Genomic DNA, 21,534 nt, shown 5'->3' with positions numbered 1-21,534 from the left:
GATAATGCATTCGCTATAATATCTTTTCGCGGTAATCGACATTCGCGATAATGCATTCGCGATAATACATTTCGCGCTAAAATTTTCGCGGTATTGACATGTAACCAAAATCTGTATCTGTAAATTTTTAAAAAAATTGGCTAATCCGATATTTTATATAAGTCCAATATCGGCGCCGATCCTGCAGATATTCAATATCGTTACAGCCCTACTAATTAATAATTTTTTTAATCTTAATATATACATGGAGCCATGAGCGGATTAATTGTAGGGGAAAACTCTAATCGGATTTTATGGCAGAGATAGAAGAACTCCTTGGTATCTTCAGATAAAGTAGATATTCCTTCCTGTCTAGTTTATAGTACAATTTCGTGACCGAATTACCCAGATTAGATGTGACCACATGAATAAAGTTAGGAAGAAATATTTTTTTCTTTTCTTGATTTCTGCGTTTGAGAGGCAGTTTTTGTGCATGAATTAGGTCAAATCATCAGAATAGGTAATAGAGAAGTAATTGTGACTGTATATTAAAAAGCGGACCTGGTTTTAAAATGAAAATATATAAACCGGCGCAAAAAAAAATTTTTTAAAACGGGATGAGCCAAATTTATATTTTTACAAAACCTGGGCCTTAAAAAAAATAATTTAAATTATATAAATTAATCAGTTAAAAATAATGAAAAATCATGTAATGGTTTTCGTATTGTTCATTTACCGCTCTATTACCATTTTCCCTTAAACCATTTATAATACGAGTCAAAATAAAATTTTGTAAAAGGCTTAAAGTGATCAAAATTTTAAAAATCCAGACTTGGATTAAAAATAACGGTACAGTCAGGGCCAAATTTAAAAAAAAAATCAGAGTCGGACATGAAAATATTTTTTTTAGGGTTAAATTTTTTAATTTGATTTTTGATGGGAGATAATGGAAGTTTTATAGGTTGCTCTCTAATTTCCCCAGACTGGATACGGACCTTATCTTTAAATATATTAAAATAAAATATATTATAGTAAAAACGTAAAATTTCGCTAAAATTTACCTCTTCCTATAGTTATCGTACAAAAGGCATCGTGAGAATGGCCGACAGGTATAACGGATATAATACTTATCCTGTGAGTCTAATAATATTTAAATTGAAATAAAGAATACAACAAAATCTACATTTTAGGCTTATAAAAATCCCCCTACACCTCCCCTTTCCTCCAAAAATGTATACAATATATCCCTCTAAAGAAGAACTTGAAAGAAAATTAGTAAGCTAATAAATTTTTAAAATTATGATTATAATAAAAATATTTTAGAATAATGCATTTTTATAAAAAAATAATGAAAATCCAAAATTACTTTATAAAAAATATAATATAGCCAAAAAATAAGTAGGCCTAAATCTCCAATAAAATTTATAGGGGAAAAATATCTATATTAGTGCCCTCTAGAAATATCCAGGCTACGCCTAGGCTCACAAGTTCTACCTACCTCTACTCAGTGACTGTCTTTTTGCCATATTTAATTGATTACTGATTATATTATACCAATACAATAATATTGCCATGTTTTTCTTTAATTCATTAGCAATAGCAAAATTAATATATATATTTTTTACTTTATAAAAATCGATATCTTCGATAAGAGCTCGCGTTCTTTGGTCGCGCTTTGTCACGCACTTAACAACACCATCGACGATGATTTGATATCCTTGAAGCGCCTTCTCAGGTAGTTGTTTAGGCTTACACCAACTCACCAATATACTTTTCTTAAGTCTCTTATCGACCGTTAAAAAAGTTGGGTGAGGAACTTAAAAAGGTGATAGTGATTTTGAGGGGCGGGGTAAATATTACAAATAATTTGGATAATAAACGTATATCAGTAAGTACAATTTATGTTAAATAAAACATTGAACGAATCATATTCCTATGATCGATATAATATAATTATTATAGACCTCACGAACAAATCCTAGTCCGATTTGGCCGAACTCAGACAGATATTTTCTCGGATTAGGTCGACGAACCTTAATTTAAAAATTCATTTCGGACTGAATTGGACATAGATTTTTTTATTTTTTCATAATGTTTTTATGAAAATTATTTTCAAGAATAACCATAAATGTTTATTCTTAAATGCTTATAATTTTTCATACAGTCCAATACAAAAAAAATCGGGATGGCTATTTCTAGATTAAAATTTTGAACCGGATAAAAAAATATTGGGTCGGTCCGTCGAAAAACGCAGATAGGGTTGGATGAGAAGAAATAGTTGCAGGGCTCTGATATATACAAAAAATTACATTAAATTGTGTAAACTCAAGAAGTAAATACACCGCTTGAGGCTCAGCAGGTAGCTCGTTCTAAAGCCGGGTACAATTTCTTCTGAGCCCTAACGTCGTAGGGAAGTTATTATATAGAAATAATCAAATAGATACATTATAAGAATATTAGACTAATTAAAATTTACCATCTATAGTAAAATATACTTTTCATATTTTTTTACTAATTTTTATTTATTTTGCTTATGAAGTCGTGCATCATATTCTAATTTTTTTATACACATATAGAATGGTAATAGTAATGTTTATCTAAAGTTTTATAAAAAACAGTTATTTTCATGATGAGTATATAAATTTTATTCTGGGAATAATAAGTCCAGACATTTTTAAAATAATTTTTAACTTTTCTTTTATAAAAATATATACAATTTATTTTGATACTAGATTTCAAACACTTAATTCACTTAATTTTGCCATAATTAACAGCTATTAAAATATTAATTTCACCTTTGGCATTATGTTGATGTCTCAAACTCAAAATATCTCCTTTTTTTTACTTCATGTTATCTATAAATAATTAGGCTTCCTCCTTTTTCTACTCGACTAGTTAACTCTACCACTCTCCAGCTTTTCCTTTTGTTCTTTTAATTTATTTAAATATCATGTAGGTTACCGGTTCTTTTTATAATCACCCTAGCTGCCTCCCACTTATTCGCATATGTTTGGACGCAGATAACCCTTTTTAAACTGCCTATTAGTAACTATCTCGCTTTTTATTGTAATGGCTAGTTTACTCAGCCATAATTAATTTCATTTTGAGTTTGAACATCATTTTACCTGGTCTTGCTCCAGTTGTTGGGTGTCTGGCTGTAATTTACCAAAAATTGATACAAGCCTATCTTGGTTCAATTAAATTTTATTGCCGTTTTCATTGTGCGTCCTACCTATATCTGGCCGTTAGCAGTTAGGTGGTAAAGCGACGTGAATGTCTGCTTTATTCCCCTTCTTATAAAATGCTAGCAATTAATTGGTTCTGCACTGGGCTCCTGCACATATGTTTTGGATTTTCCAAATCTTGAGCTACGAATATTATAACTTTTCAATTACTACTTTTACCTCCATCCATTTCGATTGGCTATCAACTATAATTAAATAGTAACCATTTTGAATAAACCGTGTCCATGTGAAGCTTGCTCAAAGGTTCATTATATATTTAGGACATAAAAAGTTATCTAATAATAATCTCCATAATCAAAACATCACTTTTTTTGTATAAATTCAAGGAGACTATATAGACTAATGTTAATTTTTTGCCATCTACCAGTATCGAACCCGAGATCATGATAATCATATCTAACATTTTGATTATAATATTAGTCCAACTCAATTAAATTTTGCCATTACCATTTTGAATTTAATTAATCTATAAATTTTTTAAAGAAAATAAGGCTTCAATTTATAATATATATACTTTCATTACATATGGCTGAAATAATAATTAAATTCATCAAACCTACCAATGACCCTTAAAAGTTTAAAAATTTTATGAGTCACAATATCAAATATTCTTAGGTAAGAAATTCACTATTTAGTTATATCAACCTGCAGAGGTATCATTAGCACGGCCCAGCCGGGCTTGGATTTTTTTTTCAAAAATTTTTTTCGGCCCGCTCCGGGTTTTTTATTAAAAAAATTTCAGGCGAAAAAAAAATTTTTTTAGGCCTGGCCCAGATCTTTTTAAAATATATTATTTTTATTTTTTTTGAGATGTTCTATCATTTTTATATAAGTTTAGTATGTTCATTATACAAATACAAAAGCCTCATCTAGAAAGATTACAATTTTTAGGTCTTAAATTGCAAATACAAATGTATAAAAATGAAGCCTAAAATATTTTTTATTGGGCACATAAATATAATTTTTTGAGAAAGTATACAAACCTCTCAGCTAGCAGGATTAATTTTTTTAGGCCACAAATTACAAATAAAAATGTAGAAAATATTTTTAATTGGGCACTTAAAGACAATTTTATTAGAAATAATGTAATATAGGTATATTGAAAATATACAAATATGATTTATATTTGCATAATGAGGTACTAAATATATACTTCACTAACATATAAAAAAATAATAGAATATCTCAAAATAACCTTTCATCAAAATAAAGGAATAAAGATTAATTTATTATTCAAACCTCATATAAGATAATTTGATTTCTGACATCCATAATCAAATAAAGGGCATATGATTTACCCATCATCAAATAAAGAAGAAATGTGTTATTCCCTGTCATTCTTGACGGGTTATTAGCTAGTAATATTATAAAAGAAATCCTCATTTTTAATTTTATATATAAATGTTTAATATCTCATAAATTTCAATATGCGTTTGATGGAGGTCCAAATGACAGGTAAACTGCAAATGTTGCAGGTATACATTCTTTACATAGCCTATTAGCTAAGTTATTAGTTGATATGAGCGTTCGTAACCTGCAACTGCAACATTTGCAATTTACTCAGGCATTTGCGGCACCATCAATGTTGAAAATTAATAGATATCAAATACACAAAAAATTTAAAATGATGATTTAATTTATAATATTATAACTTTTTAATAAAAAGTGACTGAATATTTTTTATTTAAGGGAACATTGTTTTATTTTCTATTATTCAATATTTTATAAATACTGGCCTGAAAAAATTTTGAATAAATACTGTACCATCGATAAATTTCTTGCCCAAAATTTTATAAATACTACTTAAAACATTAATTTTTTGTTAATAAAAAAAAATATTGCTCATTTTAATTCATTTTCCCAGAAAAATAATAGCCTATAGAAAAAAAGAATATAAAACAAAAATGTTTAAATATAAAAAAAACGCCAAAAAACAGAACAGTCAAAAACTTAATGAAACACTCATATTAAATTTAAAAATTCATTTTCATAATAAAAGTTGATTTATTTAGGATAAAAGTCCGTTTTTTAGGAAAGAAACAAGCGGTGATTTTTTTCTGTTTTAAATTAATACTACAATCCTTATAGAGAATAACTACCAACATTTTATTGCTAATTTTTCATTACATAAATCAATTTATAATTTGCTAGTTTTGTTAAATTGTGTTATTTTTAAAAAAAAAAAATTTTTTGTTTTTTACACCTCTATTTTATTAAAACTAAACTCCATTTAACAAAATGAGAAAGTTATAATTGATTCTGATTATGAAAAATTTTTAACAAAATATTTGATAAATTATATTTAAGATGATTGTGATATTGAAAAATTCATAATAAAATTGGAAATAATATTTTCCATAAGGATTGTAGTAGTAATTTAAAAAAAGAAAGAAAAATTTTTGTACCTTTTCCCGAACAAACGGTTTTTTATTTCCGACCCACTCTATAAGACTTCAAATTTAATTTTCATAGAAAAGGGAGAAAATAAGAATTTTCTACTAAGGTCTGTGTCAAAGACAAAAGATCAGTTGTTCGAGTTCGGTCAGATCGGGAAAATCTGTTAAAAGTTAAACAGTAAGTAATAAGTGATGAGGTTGAAATAATACTAGAAATTTCCATAAATAGAATGTATTATAAATTCGATACTGTTAATCTGTTAAATTAAATTATGAATATTTAATATATCAAAGAATTAAAATAAATGTTATAAAATTAAATATAATTCAATTCACAAAGAAAATAATAATATTCTCTATGCGTTTACAATTATCGGCATTATTTTTTTTAGATAAAACGTGTTGCATGCGCGCTATTATATATTTAAATACTTAAATAATTTATATTTAAAGTTCAGTGAAATTTATTTGTATATCTCAAGGCAACAAAATATATATAAAAACATATATATATTTTCATTTTGTGATCACTTGTTTTTGCTTTTTGAATATATAAAAATATATTGTAAATTACTTGAATAAAAATCGTTCCAAATTTAATCTTCAAAACTATAATTTAATTTTTTGAATTCCTCCGTAACTTATTCAATACAATCACACATTTTATTCTATTTGTTATTACCACCACCCCCACCAATAATCGATATGGTGGTAATAAAGAATAGAATAAAAAGTGAGATTGTATTGAATAAGTTACGGAGGAATTCACAATATGAAATTATAGTCTTGAAGATTAAATTTGGAACGATTTTTTATTCAAGTATTTTACAATATATTTTTTATGTATCAAAAAAAAGAAAACAAAACAAGTATCTATCATAAAAGAAAAACAAGTCATCACAAAATGAAAATATATATTAATTTATATATATTTTGTTGCCTTGAGATATACAAATAAATTTCACTGAACATTAAATATAAATTATTTAAGTATTTAAATATATAATAGTTTAACTGAACTTTAAATATAAATTATTTAAGTATTTAAATATATAATAGCGCACATGCAACATGCACTCCCTCCAAAAAAAAAATATATATATAAAAAAAAAATTTTAAATCTTGAAAACACAACATTGTACAAAAAAATGGGGAAGGAAAGAGATCGTTAGGCATGCGAGAGGTAACTCTTATAATGTTAAATGAGTAATAGGGTTAATATTTAATGTTACAATAATGGTTTCATTATTATCATAATACCCAATACTTACATTAAGATTAACAAGGAATTATATAAACAATAATATATATATATATATATGGTGATAGTAGGAACTACAATTGGGAAGGGGGAATAATTGTCATTATTTCCTCTTTTTTTATTGGAATATAATTAACACGGGGTATGTATGATACATATATTATCAAAAATTTATATGAAAATATTTGGAAGAAAAAGTTAAATAACAATGATTAGTATACCAACAAATCAAATAAATTGGGAGGGGAATGGGGAGGGGACAAACTAGCAATACAATATAGTTTTTTTTTGTAATTATACCCTTGACTTCGACATATATAAGAAAGGTATAATTTACACTATAATTGTGCTAGTAGTTATCCATAATAGTTCTTTTTCGTAATTATAAATAAGTTACACTATATATGGTTAATGGAGAGGGGTCAACCTAAAAATAGCATAGTTTTTTTTCGTAGTTATACCCTTGACTTAGAACTGTAAGAAAGGTATAACTTACACTATATAAATTGGAATAATATAATAATAATAACCAATATCGGTTTTAATTTAATTATCATATAACCACATTCCAGAAATTGTATTACTTTAAATACTAATCCTTGTTATTAAACAAAAAAAATTAAATTTACAAGTTGAAAAAAAAATTTAAGGATGTTTTAATTGTAAAACAAAAAAGGTGCTTACAAAATCTTTAGCAATTATGAGAATGTAAAAAAATTTTTTTTTATAACGATTAAATTAAATCATTCTTTAAACAACGGTCTCTACATCTTCAGACCCATACCTAACACGAAAGGATATAACCAGTCTCTTTAACACGTCTCTCCAATAAGTTGGTGCCCCTATCCTCCACCATAATCGATATGATGGTAATAAAGAATAGAATAAAAAGTGAGATTGTATTGAATAAGTTACGGAGGAATTCACAATATGAAATTATAATCTTGAAGATTAAATTTGGAACGATTTTTTATTCAAGTAATTTACAATATATTTTTTATATATCAAAAAAAAAGAAAACAAAACAAGTATCTATCATAAAAGAAAAACAAGTCATCACAAAACGAAAATATATATTAATTTATATATATATTTTGTTGCCTTGAGATATACAAATAAATTTCACTATACATTAAATATAAATTATTTAAGTATAAATATATAATAGTTTAACTGAACTTTAAATATAAATTATTTAAGTATTTAAATATATAATAGTTTAACTGAACTTTAAATATAAATTATTTAAATATTTAAATATATAATAGTTTAACTGAACTTTAAATATAAATTATTTAAGTATTTAAATATATAATAGCCTTAATTTAAAAACCTTACTCGGTAAATTTGTATCATATTGTGAAGTTTCAGTTATAGTTAAATGCTTTTTTTTAAATACAATTTTTGGGGAAATGATATTAATTGTTAAATAAATGTATATATTATAAAAATAGGGCTGTGCCGATCCACAAATTTTTCATCGATCCGATATTTATATTGAATTTTATATACCATCTATCTTTGAATCAATGTCATAGAAATATCAATATTTTCTATTATGAAAAAAAACTAATCACGAATGATTAAGTGTATATTTTTTTTATTCTATAAAATTTATTAATCTCATTTAAAATATTTGGAATATTTATGTGCGATTGTCTAGTGTTGTCAATTAGCTCCACTTAGCAGATTTATAAAAAGGGCTAAATCAAGATTCTAAAATATTAATGCTTAAGCCTCGATTTAGACAATAGAAGTCAAAACTTTTCTGCGACATGTTGGCAAAATAAATAAGCTTGGGTAATTTATTTTTAGCCAAAATCTTTAGCATAGTGTAAAATTTTTGAACAAATTGTATTTTAGTTCCTCTCATTAATTTATTATTATAAAAAATATATACAATTATAAAAGCAATCATAAAATAACCAAAAAAAATATATCGGTCCGATCCGATATTTTTTGAAAAGGCAAATATCATGTGTCCATCCGATATTTAATATCGGCACAGCCCTAAATAAGGACGATTTAAACATTATATAGTAAATAAATAACTAATATTTATTCAATATATTTATAAATTTTTAATATATTTTAAAAATCAAAATTTTTGATTCATTTTTTCATTCACAAGCTAACAAAATCGATAATTCAGTTTTAATCTCGAAACTGCAAAATTTGTGTAATAATGAGATTTTAAAATTTATGAATTAAATTGTAATTTTTAAATAACAAGCTTCTTTCTACTTTTTAGGTTTCATAACAAAGCTTTATTTTAATAAATTATGTAAAAAGACTGCGAAGAATACCTCAAATTTAAACGATAATGTCTAAAATATATAACTGCATTGTGCGATAAGTTTGCTTGGCAATTTATAACAGCCAATGACAGGTTAGTGAATAGGTTGTACTAGGAAAATTTTAAAGGTATTCACATAATAGATATTCAGATGAATTAGCTGGTTGTGACGGTAATTCCCTACTCAATGTAATCCAAAGTTACAAACTATGGATTTGCGAATGAAAGAAGTTTTATGGATAAATCAAAAATCTAGTTTGGAAAACTGTAAAATATAATGTTCACAAATTTTCTATAAGCTTAAAATATTTATTTAAAAGAGGTTACCATTTATTCAATGTAATTCATATAATAGTATTGTGTATAAAAACCGAATAACAAATAACATCAATTAGAGGGGAAAAAATGGATTTAATGTTAATGATTTAAAATATTTTAGGGAATATGAAGAAAACTTTATATCATTAGCCTTAAAAAAATGAATAAGTATTTCATGTCCAAGCAAATAAGACTTATTATTTGATGGAATTTAAATCTAGAAGGGCAAGGAGTAAGAGGAAAATGGACTAAAGTTACATTAGGAAATTAGCAAACAATTCATTCCACCAGGTTTCGTGGGTCTCTTTGAAATCGAATAAAACTTTGCATGGTGAGTATGTTGTGAGGAATGAAATTAAATTTTCTATGCTCTAAGGGTGCATTCATAGTGCGACAGCGATACGAAAATACAAATATATGTAATTACCAATGACTATTCATAGTGAGCTTTTGCGACGCGACATGACAATCCTGCCACATTTGTCGCATTAAACATAAAAATCAAGTTACAAATCATTTTGTTTTTTTTCCATGCGACATAACTACAATATGGACGAAAAAGAAAATTTGCAAGTAAATTTTTGAAATGCTATTAAGATAATAAATGTTATACGTATATATATATTAGAATATAAATAAATATTATGTTAATAATTTTTTATAAAAAATCAATAAAGAAGATTTGATCAACTCCATCAGATACCATCAGCTAAAAACAATATTGAGACAGGTAATTAAAAAGTATATTAAATTGAAATATTTTTCTTTTGCAGTAGAGATGGCCAAGTCATCATGGAAAAATCTGTGATTGCTTTATGAGGGAACATAAAAACTATAGAGCCAGGGATTCAGTATACCAATTTGAAAAAAACAAATCCTGTTATATCTAAAATTGATAAAGAATGCTAGAGCAATGTATGAGGAGTGGTAATGTAAATTATCAATATGAAGATGGTAAATATACTAATTTTTCTTAAGATTCCATTGAAATCCCCTGCATAGAGACAAGTAGTGAAGCTACAATTTTAAGGAATGATTGTAATCATATTTTATATAAATAATATTAATATATTTAGCATCACTATCAACTAGTATAGGATCAAATTTATCTTGCAAAAAATTAATTAAAAAGAGGGATATTGATCTAGGTAATTTGCATCATTTGTAAATATATTTATAATTTTAAACTAGATCTATTTGAGAAAATTCTTGAAATAGAAAAAATAAAAGAAAATAAATTATCAACAAACTCTTGGATCAATGTTATGCTTAAACAAACCTTTGCAAAAAAATTTGAAAGTGGAAAGAAAAAACTCATTAAAATTATTTTTAATTTATTGTTAAATTATGAAAGATCATGAATAAAAAATATTATATTGCATTGTTATTATTTCTTTGAAGAGCTTTTATATTATTTTAATCATATTTAAGACACATATAATAAATAAACTTTCTTTTTATTAAATAATTACAAATCAATATAAAAAAAATAGAGTAATATTTTTTAAATTTATAAATTATAAAGCTATAATTTATTTCTATAAAAATATTCAGAAAAGGCATCTCTAATATTTTTAGAAACCTTTGAGGGTTTTTTTATTGAGGATTCCATAAATAATTATTTTGTTTAGGATCTTGAGTATCCTTGGGGTGGAGATCTATGTTTTTTTTATCAATAACTAAGTTTTTATAATTGTTTTGCTATTGGTGACATTGGTATCCAAGACTCGATTAAGAATACACCATTTAGATGACAATATGCCAAAGGTGCATTCCACCATTCTTCTGGCCCTTGAAAGGCAATGGATAGTTACATCCTGTAATATTTAAGCTATTTTGATTATATAAAATAAAATTAATATAAACTTATCAATATTTCTTCTACTGATGATTTTTAATAAAATTTGTTTTTTTTACCATTAGTTTTGATTTAATATAGGTTAAAGGTTTTAATAGGAATAATTTTAAAGTTGTATAGATACCTTTTTTTTTAAAAATAAAAATATGCTTGTCACAACTACTATGAATGCTATGTCGCTTACGACATATCAGCTGCTCTGTCGTTTAATGTCGTGTTGTGTTTGTCGTATCGCTGTCGCTCTCTACTATGAATGCACCCTAACTCAATTAGTTCCGGGGATATGGCGGGAAAAATAAAAAGTGGTGTCCTTACTAATTCGTAAAAACTATTAAAGATTACTCAAAATATATAAAATCCTACATTTGGTATATTTAGATAGCCCTTGAATCCATTTTTTAATAATTTAATTTTTTTTTAAAAATTTCAGGTGTTTCATTTCTGGAAAAGGTAAAGGTTGATATTTTAATGTACTTGGGCATAAAATTGTCCAAAAATGACCATTATTTTTTCAGTTATTAAATATTTTCCAATACCATATTGAATTATTATTTTTAAATATAATTTTAAAAAACAACATTTGCTCTAAAATAAAATATCATTATTTAGTCATTGATCTCCATTTGGGTTTTTAAAAAGTCTATGAATGTAAGCGTGTAAGTACGCCTTGCTGCTTGATATTATACAATTTCTAAAATATTATTGACAGGGGATATTATATTTATCTTCATTATGTAGAAAATGAATTATGAAGAGGGTCCATGTGGATGCAGAAAACTAATTAGCACTTCTTCGGCTATTTAATTTTCATCTACAACAACCGCCGCACACCAAAAGTTATCGTAGAAACATATTACATAGCCATTAAATATCATGAATTCTAAATCTCGTATCTTGAACTTTACTTTCTAGAGCATTTGAATAAATTTTTGGTTCACTAGTTCTCAGATCTAGTAGAATAATTGCTTGTATCTTTGTGGACAGTTATTGCGCGTTTTATTAAACCTTTTACCAATATAATTTATTCTCGAATGAAGATAAATTGTTCAAAAGATTTAGTAAAGCACGCGCAATAAAACATGCGGTTATTCCATTAGGTCTGAGAACCATTAATACAAAAATTCAGAGTTGTTACTATATTTTTTTAAAAACACAGCGGAAGCTAGCTCCTATTAGGGCTGGAGAGGAGGAGCGCCGCTCCACCTCTATAATATTTATTAATTAAAATTCAATAAAAATGAAATTTTATTTAATTTAAATTTATCCATTATTAAATGTTGAGCCGAATTTTTTATTGGTTTTTCATCTAATCATTTTAAATATTAAATATCAAGTTTTTCCTTTTTATATTAAAAATTTTTTGGAAAATCTTGTAAGTCATATTAATATTCATTTTATAGATATATAATAAAAAATGGCTTCGATATTATGGATTTAGAGATCATAGAAGAAGAAATCGAATTTCCATTTCTATCATACAAAAAATATTTTAAACTTCTAAAAGATGTTGATTCAAATGATCAAACAAATTTAAGGGCAAAATGCCTTTTGTGTTTAAATAAAAGTCATTTTCAAAAGTGAGCAGCTTCAATCTAAAAAAGCATCTAAAAGTAAAAAATCTTTCTTTTAAATACAAAATGATAACTATATTTTTTTAAAAATGGTTATAATTATTTTTTGGCAATTATTATAGTTAAGATTGGGTTGCTAGATATGATGCTTTTTTAAATATATTTTAATATTTATTTAATTTTCTAATTACTTGTTCAACCTCCTTATTTTATACATTTTTTTTCTAAACTTAATTAAAGTATTTTTATTTCATATAAACGTGGTTACTTTACTTAATTGAATTGTAACATCCAAATTAAAAAAATACATTTTATTATGTTAATCAATTTATATTTTATTTAGTCTTAATTTAATTTTTTTCTTATTTTATTTTCATCAACTATTTAACGTTTTATTTTAACAATATAGAAACTTGAAAAATAATTATTTTTATATTAATCAGTAAAACAAAATAATAAAAAAAACTTACAAATAAAAAAAATAAAATGCCTAAAAATGATTTTTTAACTGCCCATTAAATATTTGTCCATTTCCTATAAAAAAATCTAAGCCCACCCATCCAATGTTTAAAAAAAATTTAACCCGCCCGCTCAGCCCGCCCAAGAGTATAGCCAAGTAAATATTAAAATAATCGTTATCTTCGTGAAATAAATAAATTTTAGGTTATGGAGCCTTTGAAAAAAATCTAAAAATTCTTGAAGGGGAGCTTCATATGGATATGGCTACAACCATTTCTAAACTTATTTCAAAATTAAGAGACTTGGCAGATTTAGAGTTTTGCCAACCTCTTGTAAAGTCTCTTATAAGCGGTATTAATAAATGGTTTATAGTAAAAAATAAATTATATCTATTTAAATAGCTTTATTGCAGATTTTCAAATGTTTATTGTTAAGTAGTTGTAATTTATAATTCTCCTTTAAACTACTTGTTTTGTTTTGGTAATGACATTTAAAATTTAAATTGTTTTTCTTTTTTTACTTGTTTTTATTATGGTAATTACATTCAAAATTTAAATTGTTTTTCTTTTTTTTTTGAACTACACTAATTCTAATTGTGAATGACATTATATTAGTTACAAATTTTATTATAAAAAGATCGATTTTCATTTTATATTTGCGGTGTAAAATTAAATCGATTCGTAAAAAAAAAAAAATAATTTTCGTAATTTCGCAATTCTCAGAAGCACCAATCGCTCAGAAGTTAACATGTGGGCAGTCCGCTACATATTCGAGGGAATCGTAAATAAATAAATATGAAACAGATTCCCAACAATAATGTTAATATAAATATTAAATTTCCGATATACTCAGGCAAAGGCGATCTTTTTTTAAGTAGATTCGAAGACATTTTCAAAGGACACTGATATCTCAGACATCGAAGGTTGAATCCTTCATAAGAAGACTACCAGACGAAGTATATATCAAGCTCAAATCGATATGTTCACCTACCGACTTCATTAATCCATCGATATTGATTGAAAAATTTAGGTTATTATAGTGCGCACAAATTGAGCGTTGCAACGCTCCGTTTTAAAAGCTAATAATACATTTTAGATGGTATTGTGCAAATTGGATTTTTTTACTGCAAGCGTTAGTTTGATTTTTTTTATGCTTTTTTAATTTTGCGCTAAAATTTGAAAATGGATACAAAATTGTAAGTAAAATTTATCTCATATATTTATTGATATTATATCATTTATAATATATTAATTGATATTTATATAATTTTAGAATATATTAATTTATATTTTAGATAATTTTAGAATATATTAACTGATATTATTATTAGAATAGGTTTTAATGGTTTATCAACCATTAGTTTAAGGTAAATGTATATATGAACAGTGATAAATTATATTTTTATTAGCATGGAGATGGAGTTTCCATAATGATACAACTGTATCATGCTTAAAGAAGTAGTTGAATTTGAATATAAAGCAATGATAAATGACAGAAAAACTACTGACAATTTTAGTCCTAAAGAAACTACACCAAAGGCTACTGGTTCAAAAATAAATGCACTCATGGGTAAAAGACTTTTGGCTCTTTTGGAAAGGGTGTCATCTGAAAGCCAGTAAAATACATATTTTTATCTATAAATTTAATATTATTTTAGATTGTATCCACGATCAATGGCAGAAGGCTTGGAAAGTATAAGTCATTCATATAAATACTTTTTCAATTGTGAAGTATCAAGATTGTATCATACTTTGATGGAGCAATCAAAGGATCAAAATACTACATTATCACCAACAAATTCAACAGAAACAACTTTAAATCAAACATCAAATTTTATCTTAGTGTGTTTATTTTTGTAAATATGTTTATTTATATATATAATAAAGTAATATTTTATATTATAGTGTCCATTTTTGAAAAATATATATAAATAAGCAAACTACTCAAAATTTATTTAGCATTTTTATTAAAATATATAGATTATTATAAATATATTAAGGTAGGATAAACAAATAAATATTATAATAATCAAATTATGAAAGAATGAGATTAGTAAACAGTTATGAAAATCCAATAAGTAAAAATATAAGGGGTAACATGATTGAGAGAAGTGTACAATAAAGATTTAATAGTGTATATATATTATAAAATTTGACACAATAATTAATTGAGATCAAATTGAAGCCTTTCTAGGATTTTAATTCATTGACATATAATTTAGCCAATATTATCTTTATAAATTAAATATTATGAAAAGAATAATAGTGTTTGATTTTTTAAGATATTGACTATTAATATAGAAAACTTACTATGTTTTATTGAGCTAACAATATTTTATTTTGACATCACCTTATGTGATTGATCAATTAAATAAAATTTGGCAAAGCTTCTGGCTTCAAAATCTCATACAGATGGTATGATTATATTATTTTAATAAGATATTTATACTCTTACATGTTCTAGTGTACATTTTTATTATTAAAAAATTGAAAATGTAATTAAATTATTTTATTTGCATTATTTGTAAATTATAAGTATATGTTCTCCTCATCCTTGTATAATTAAAATAGCAATTAGTTGTTTATATTTTAAACTAAAGAAATCCATATTGTTTAATAAAAATTAAATCATGTTTCAATTTTAAAACAAGGAAAAAACGTATTCTTTCAATTTAAAAAAGATGCGTTGCGTTAAAAAACGCACTGCAAACGCAAACTCAATTTGTGCGCACTATTACATCCGAAAAAATCTACAAGTTAGATCTTATTATTATTTAAAGCAGCTGTACAAGGTAAAAATAGTTACATCAATTGGGTAAGTAGATTATGCATTTTAAAAAATGAGTGTTTACTAGATGATAGTAGAGTTATTGAAAAAGTAAAAATTTCGTCAATCAGCAAAAATATTAGGCAGAAAATTACGTTAAAAGAAAACATTACTAAGAGATGATTTTGAGGAGTTAGAATTAAAAGAAAATATAATTGCTAAAGTTGAAAATATTTCTTTAAACGAAAAAACTGAAGATGAAACAATCGTGAAACATTTAAAGGCAAAGAGGTAGGAAAACAGAAGAAAACAAGATGGTGAGATATGGAGACTATGACCAAAGACAAAATTTACAATCTAATTACGATAACAGACAACGATGGACAATTCTTTCTTTCTTTCTTTTAAGCAATTACTTTCAAAGAAATAATTACAACCCTAGATATTTTTTTTTACATCAAATATTCCTTTTATTACTACTATCAAATAAAATTATATTAAAATTAACATATCAAATATAAAATATAAAATAAAATAAAACATTATTTAAAAAAAACGGAGTGGGACTACAAGTTCCCAAAAAACATGAATAGTTATATTTTAAAATAGTTATTTGTAGATTTTGTTTTAAAAAATAGTATTCTTTTTGGTTCTGATGTAAGGGCTCTTATCTTATCGCCTATATTTTTTAAGAATTTTAAAGTTCCGCTTGGCATATGTCCAAAGGAAGAGATAACGAACGGTATAAAAATATAATTAGTGAATTTGGAATATTTCATTGTTTTTTTTTCTCGGCTATATAATATGAGTTATTACAATAACGTCAGGGAAAACAACCTAGGATCGTACAATAATTTTTCAAGATTTGATAATAGAACTAGTTATAATAACCATAGATTTAATAATGATTATAATTACAGATATAACAGACATTATAAGGATTCAAGATTTATTTAAAGACATAACAATAATCTTAATATTAGAAATCAAGGAAGAAATCAAGTATGTGATTGTAGGTATCATAACAACGATAATAGTCGATACACAAAGTGAACACTGTAAATATAGAAGAGATAAAAGAAGATGATAATGATAAATTAGAGAAAGAAGAATATAATTTATATAATTTGGACATAAACAATATGGATGCCGATAATGATAACACAGCTAATGATGCATATAAAGTTACAGTATATTTGAATGACGTGCCAATATTAATGGAGATAGACACTGTTCTAAGTTCAGCATCCTACAGATTCATATTGTAAGAAAGATTGGAATTAAAATGGACACAAAATTAACTGGATACGATGGAAAAATAATAAAAGTGTTAGGTACTGTCCAAGTCAAGGCAAAATTCGAGGACAAAACTCAAATCTTAAATGCTTATGTAGTCCAAAGTGACAAGATAGCACTTTTGGGAAGGACCTGGATTACAGTTTTTGGAAATATACTAGATAAATTTGTGAATTTAGTCGAGGAAGATTATGATAATACTATTCAAGAATTAATTAGTCAATGCAATTTAAAACTTAACAAAAAGCCAATACTTTGCAGCTATGTCAAATTACGTTTAAAACAAGATGCCACACCGAAAATCATACCACCAAGGCGTATACCATATTCTAGAATTGATTTGATAGCAAAAGAACTTCAAAAGTGGATAAACGACAAAGAACCTGTTGAAGATGTTAGATGGGCTAGTCCTCTCACTCCCGTTTTTAAGAGCGATGGCTCACTTCGGCTCTATGCTGACTTAAAAATACTATAAATCCTGCTTTAGAAGATTTTAAGTACCAAATACCGCGCGTCAATGATTTGATTGCAAAATTGTCTAAAGGCAAGAAATTTACAAAGATTGATTTAAAAAAAACATTTCTTCAAGTACCTATACACAAAGAATCTAGAGATTTTTGAGGGTGATGGTAAAGAGAAAGCCATTGCTTTCGCGTCAAGAGCATTATTAAAATCAGAGTTAAACTATACAAATATTGAAAGATAAGCTTTATCTGTTATATACGCGGTAAAAAAGTTTCAAGAATATTTAATTGGTTCGAGATTTATAATAATCACAGACCACAAGTCACTCGTTTATATATTTACGAAGGGACTCAAGGATAATTCTTCCATATCAATGCGACTCCAAAAATGGAGTTTGGCTATGGGGGCTCATGACTTTACGATAATTCATAGACCCGGGAAACGAAATGTAGTACCAGATTGTTTGTCAAGATTACCATAAACTAACACAAAAGAGATGGTACAAAAGACAGATGGTGAAATAATTGATGATAAATTATGGGGCATACCAATAAATTTTAAAAGAATAGTTAAAGAAACAAGTATTGATAAAGTGAATGAATTAAATCGAAATATATCGTCAAATTGAAATATCGTGATAAGTGACAAAGTTTGGTATAAAGCTTTCAAGGAAAACATTTGGGACAAAGGTACGGTAACATGTAAAGATGGGAATTTATCATATGAAATATATACTGGAAACAAAATTATAAAAAGACATTTAGACCAGATTAAAAAAAAGTTAAATAAATATTATACCGCTTAATAATGGTACAACAAATTTGGAAACAAATACTTTAAATTTTAGAAGGGGAAGAAGTGATGACCAGTACGAAATCAAAGTATACAAGTATAAGATCAGAGTCTTAACAGTCAAAGACCAATCAGAAATATAATATTGCCTAAAAAATTCGAAAATTTTATATGAATGTAAAAAAAACTTTCAATAGCTTATACTATATAAACAATATTTATTTTGTGGATCAAAACTAATGAAATATATTAATGATGTGATGACTAATGATAACTATCAAGATCAACCAAGGACAAACGAACAATAAATGATGAAGAAACCGGTAAGCAAGACAAACGATAAGATGTTAGACAGAGGGCAAAAACTTTTTTAAAAAAAGAGTTAAATGTTAAGTAGCTGTAATTTATAATTCTCCTTTAAACTACTTGTTTTGTTTTGGTAATGACATTCAAAATTTAAATTGTTTTTCTTTTTTTTTGAACTACACTAATTATAATTGTGAATGACATTATATTAGTTACAAATTTTATTATAAAAAGATCGAATTTCATTTTATATTTTTTGCAGTGTAAAATTAAATCGATTCGTAAATAAATCAAAAAATAATAATTCTCGTAACTTCGCAATTCTCAGAAGCACCAATCTCTCAGAAGTCAACATTTATTATGATATTATCATTGCAGCTATTGTCCATCCTGCATTCAAATTAAATTGGAAATGGATAAAAAATACACAAAATATGGAACTAAAATACAAATTGATTAATTTTTTAAGAAAACAAATACCTAATACAAAAATAGCTAATAGTTCACGGGGACCCTGCTATGATTTGGAAGATTTTTTTGGATTCCATGAAATTGATCATCAGGAAGATAATATGTTGGACAAATATTTTTTTAGATAATGACACCAAAATTACTATTTTGATAAATCCCTGAATTAAAAAATATCTTTATAAAATATAATACCCCACTTCCCTCTAGTGCTCCTGTGAAGGGCCTATTTAGCATTCCAAAACAGGTCTTAGGGGGTAGGCGTGGATGTTTGTTAGATTCTAATTTAGAAAACTTATTACTTTTAAAAGCTAATAAAAGATTATAAATATTGATAGATCATTTAATATAAATAAAACTTTTTGATAAAAAAATATGATTTTGTTTCGTGTGCCTTCTAAAAAAATGAAAGTCAAAGGAGAGGTTATGGAGTGCCACTCCATAATTTGGAGAGGGAGCTGGCTCCTTTTTAAAATGTAGTAGCGGGAGCGGGAGCTAGCTACTTTCAAAAAGGAGCGTTAACAACTCTGTAAAAATTTATTCATGCTCACGAAGGTAAAGTGAAAAATATTATTGATATTTATATGTGAAACATCAATACCAACTGTTGCAGATATGGTATGTTGACCAATAATGAGTTAAGAAATGGATTCAGGATTATCTAATGATACCAAATATAGCTCTCTATTATTTATATTTTAAGTAATCTCTATTTTTATCGGTTTTTGCAAATTAGGAAGAATGTCATATGTCATTTTTTAGCATTGAGCCGCCATATCTCCGGAACTAATTGAGTTAGAGCTTAAAAAATTAAATTGCATAGGTACTACATATATTATCATAATGCAAAGTTTCATTCAATTTGAAAGAGGTTCACGAAAATAACCTTTTTTGATTGATTTGTCATGGATGGCCTAAATGTGATTTGGTATTTGGTGAAATTTTGTTTTCAAACTAAGGTGCAAGTAAATATGACAATGTTCAAATTTTGCATCCTAACTAATTTGTTTTTGAATATATCAAAAGTCAAATATGAAAAATGACCTATTTTTACGCCTATCGAGTCATTCAATTAAAATTGACTAAAAACTCCTACATACTATCACTCCTCCCAGGGGGTCGTGAAAATGGTGATCGATTTGACATGGAATGACCTAAATACAACAATTAGAATTCAAGCTATAATTTATACCATAAAATCACCTTCAAAAGTATTGTACCTTATTTGAAAGTTTGGGTAACATAATTCAAAAACTTTGGTCCAGGTTAGTCCATGGCCCGTTGGCAAATTTTTAGATCTAAGCCAGGCGCGTGGCAACCCTTGGCACAGACTTTTAAAAAAGCATAGGAAAGAAATCTCAAACTCAAAATATTTATTATATTATCTATTTTATTATTATGCAATAAATTTAAATATTTAGCAATAACGTTGATAATTTGATGAATTTATCACAGAATATGATAAGAAAATGAATATCGAATTTATTTTAAATCTATTTTTTCAAATTTATTTTATAATGCAAAAGGGGAAGAAAATATAAAATTACCATATTTTCCGGCCACGAGTGGGGACTATATTTTATGATGTTACGGCAAGCTTTGCAGGACCCTAACATAAAGTATTATTTTAAATATAATATCTTTACATGTCAGGGGTTAACAATATCTTTTTATGTATGATATGCACCGTTACCACCCATTAGTAGATATAGAAACCACTGATAACAAAAATAATAATGTAGTATTATGAAGGTTAATTATCCTTGGTATCAGACATTGGTATTGGCTAAAATGGAATGTATAAGCAAAGAGCGAAACTGATTGATGCAGTGAGTTCGGCGCAACTGTTGTTATATTGTGTTTTTGTTTGAATCATAGAGGTTCCAAGAATTTTGTTAGTTAATGCAGAGAGTGGGAATATATTATATCACTTTTTAAAAACATGAGAGTAAAGAAATACTGAAAAAACAAATCTCGTACAACCCGCAACTGTGTTTTAAAATCGGTAAAAAATTATCATAAAAAAAATATTATTGCATTTGGAGAACTCTTAGTGAA

At 26.1% G+C, this 21,534-nt stretch overlaps 2 protein-coding genes and 1 long non-coding RNA gene across 8 annotated transcripts in view; 2 read left to right on the top strand and 1 right to left on the bottom strand.

The window, feature by feature from the left end:
* LOC135922583 (uncharacterized) overlaps positions 1–21,534 on the bottom strand; it is an 84,725-nt gene that overhangs the window by 43,284 nt on the left and 19,907 nt on the right. For 4 of the 5 annotated variants that reach the window (XM_065456985.1, XM_065456982.1, XM_065456983.1 and 1 more), the window contains exons 4-5: positions 1,605–1,795; positions 1,041–1,119 (exon numbers count right to left, since the gene is read on the bottom strand). The exons of the other annotated variant lie outside the window; for it this stretch is intronic. In XM_065456985.1, coding sequence (XP_065313057.1) covers positions 1,041–1,119; positions 1,605–1,795 — 270 coding nt within the window. The remainder of the gene's footprint in view (positions 1–1,040; positions 1,120–1,604; positions 1,796–21,534) is intronic. 5 annotated transcript variants of the gene reach the window in all.
* On the top strand, positions 10,039–10,623 carry LOC135922340 (uncharacterized). 2 transcript variants are annotated; one of them, XR_010570860.1, is made up of 4 exons: positions 10,039–10,068; positions 10,173–10,225; positions 10,269–10,422; positions 10,474–10,623. It is a non-coding gene; the product is annotated as an uncharacterized LOC135922340 (long non-coding RNA). The 2 variants fall into 2 exon arrangements; XR_010570859.1 differs by having other exon boundaries at positions 10,269–10,427.
* Positions 14,807–15,242, top strand: LOC135922362 (uncharacterized). Its single transcript, XM_065456743.1, has 3 exons — positions 14,807–14,998; positions 15,041–15,075; positions 15,115–15,242. The coding sequence occupies exons 1-3, from the start codon at positions 14,829–14,831 to the stop codon at positions 15,240–15,242; spliced, it is 333 nt and encodes a 110-aa protein (XP_065312815.1). The 5' UTR covers positions 14,807–14,828.

Source organism: Gordionus sp. m RMFG-2023, chromosome 1 (assembly GCF_954871325.1).
Source record: "Gordionus sp. m RMFG-2023 chromosome 1, tfGorSpeb1-WG-v2, whole genome shotgun sequence".
Taxonomy (NCBI): Eukaryota; Metazoa; Nematomorpha; class Gordioida; order Chordodea; family Parachordodidae; genus Gordionus; species Gordionus sp. m RMFG-2023.
The sequence above is the reverse complement of the archived record's forward strand: the minus strand, read 5'-3'. Positions and strand labels throughout refer to the sequence as shown.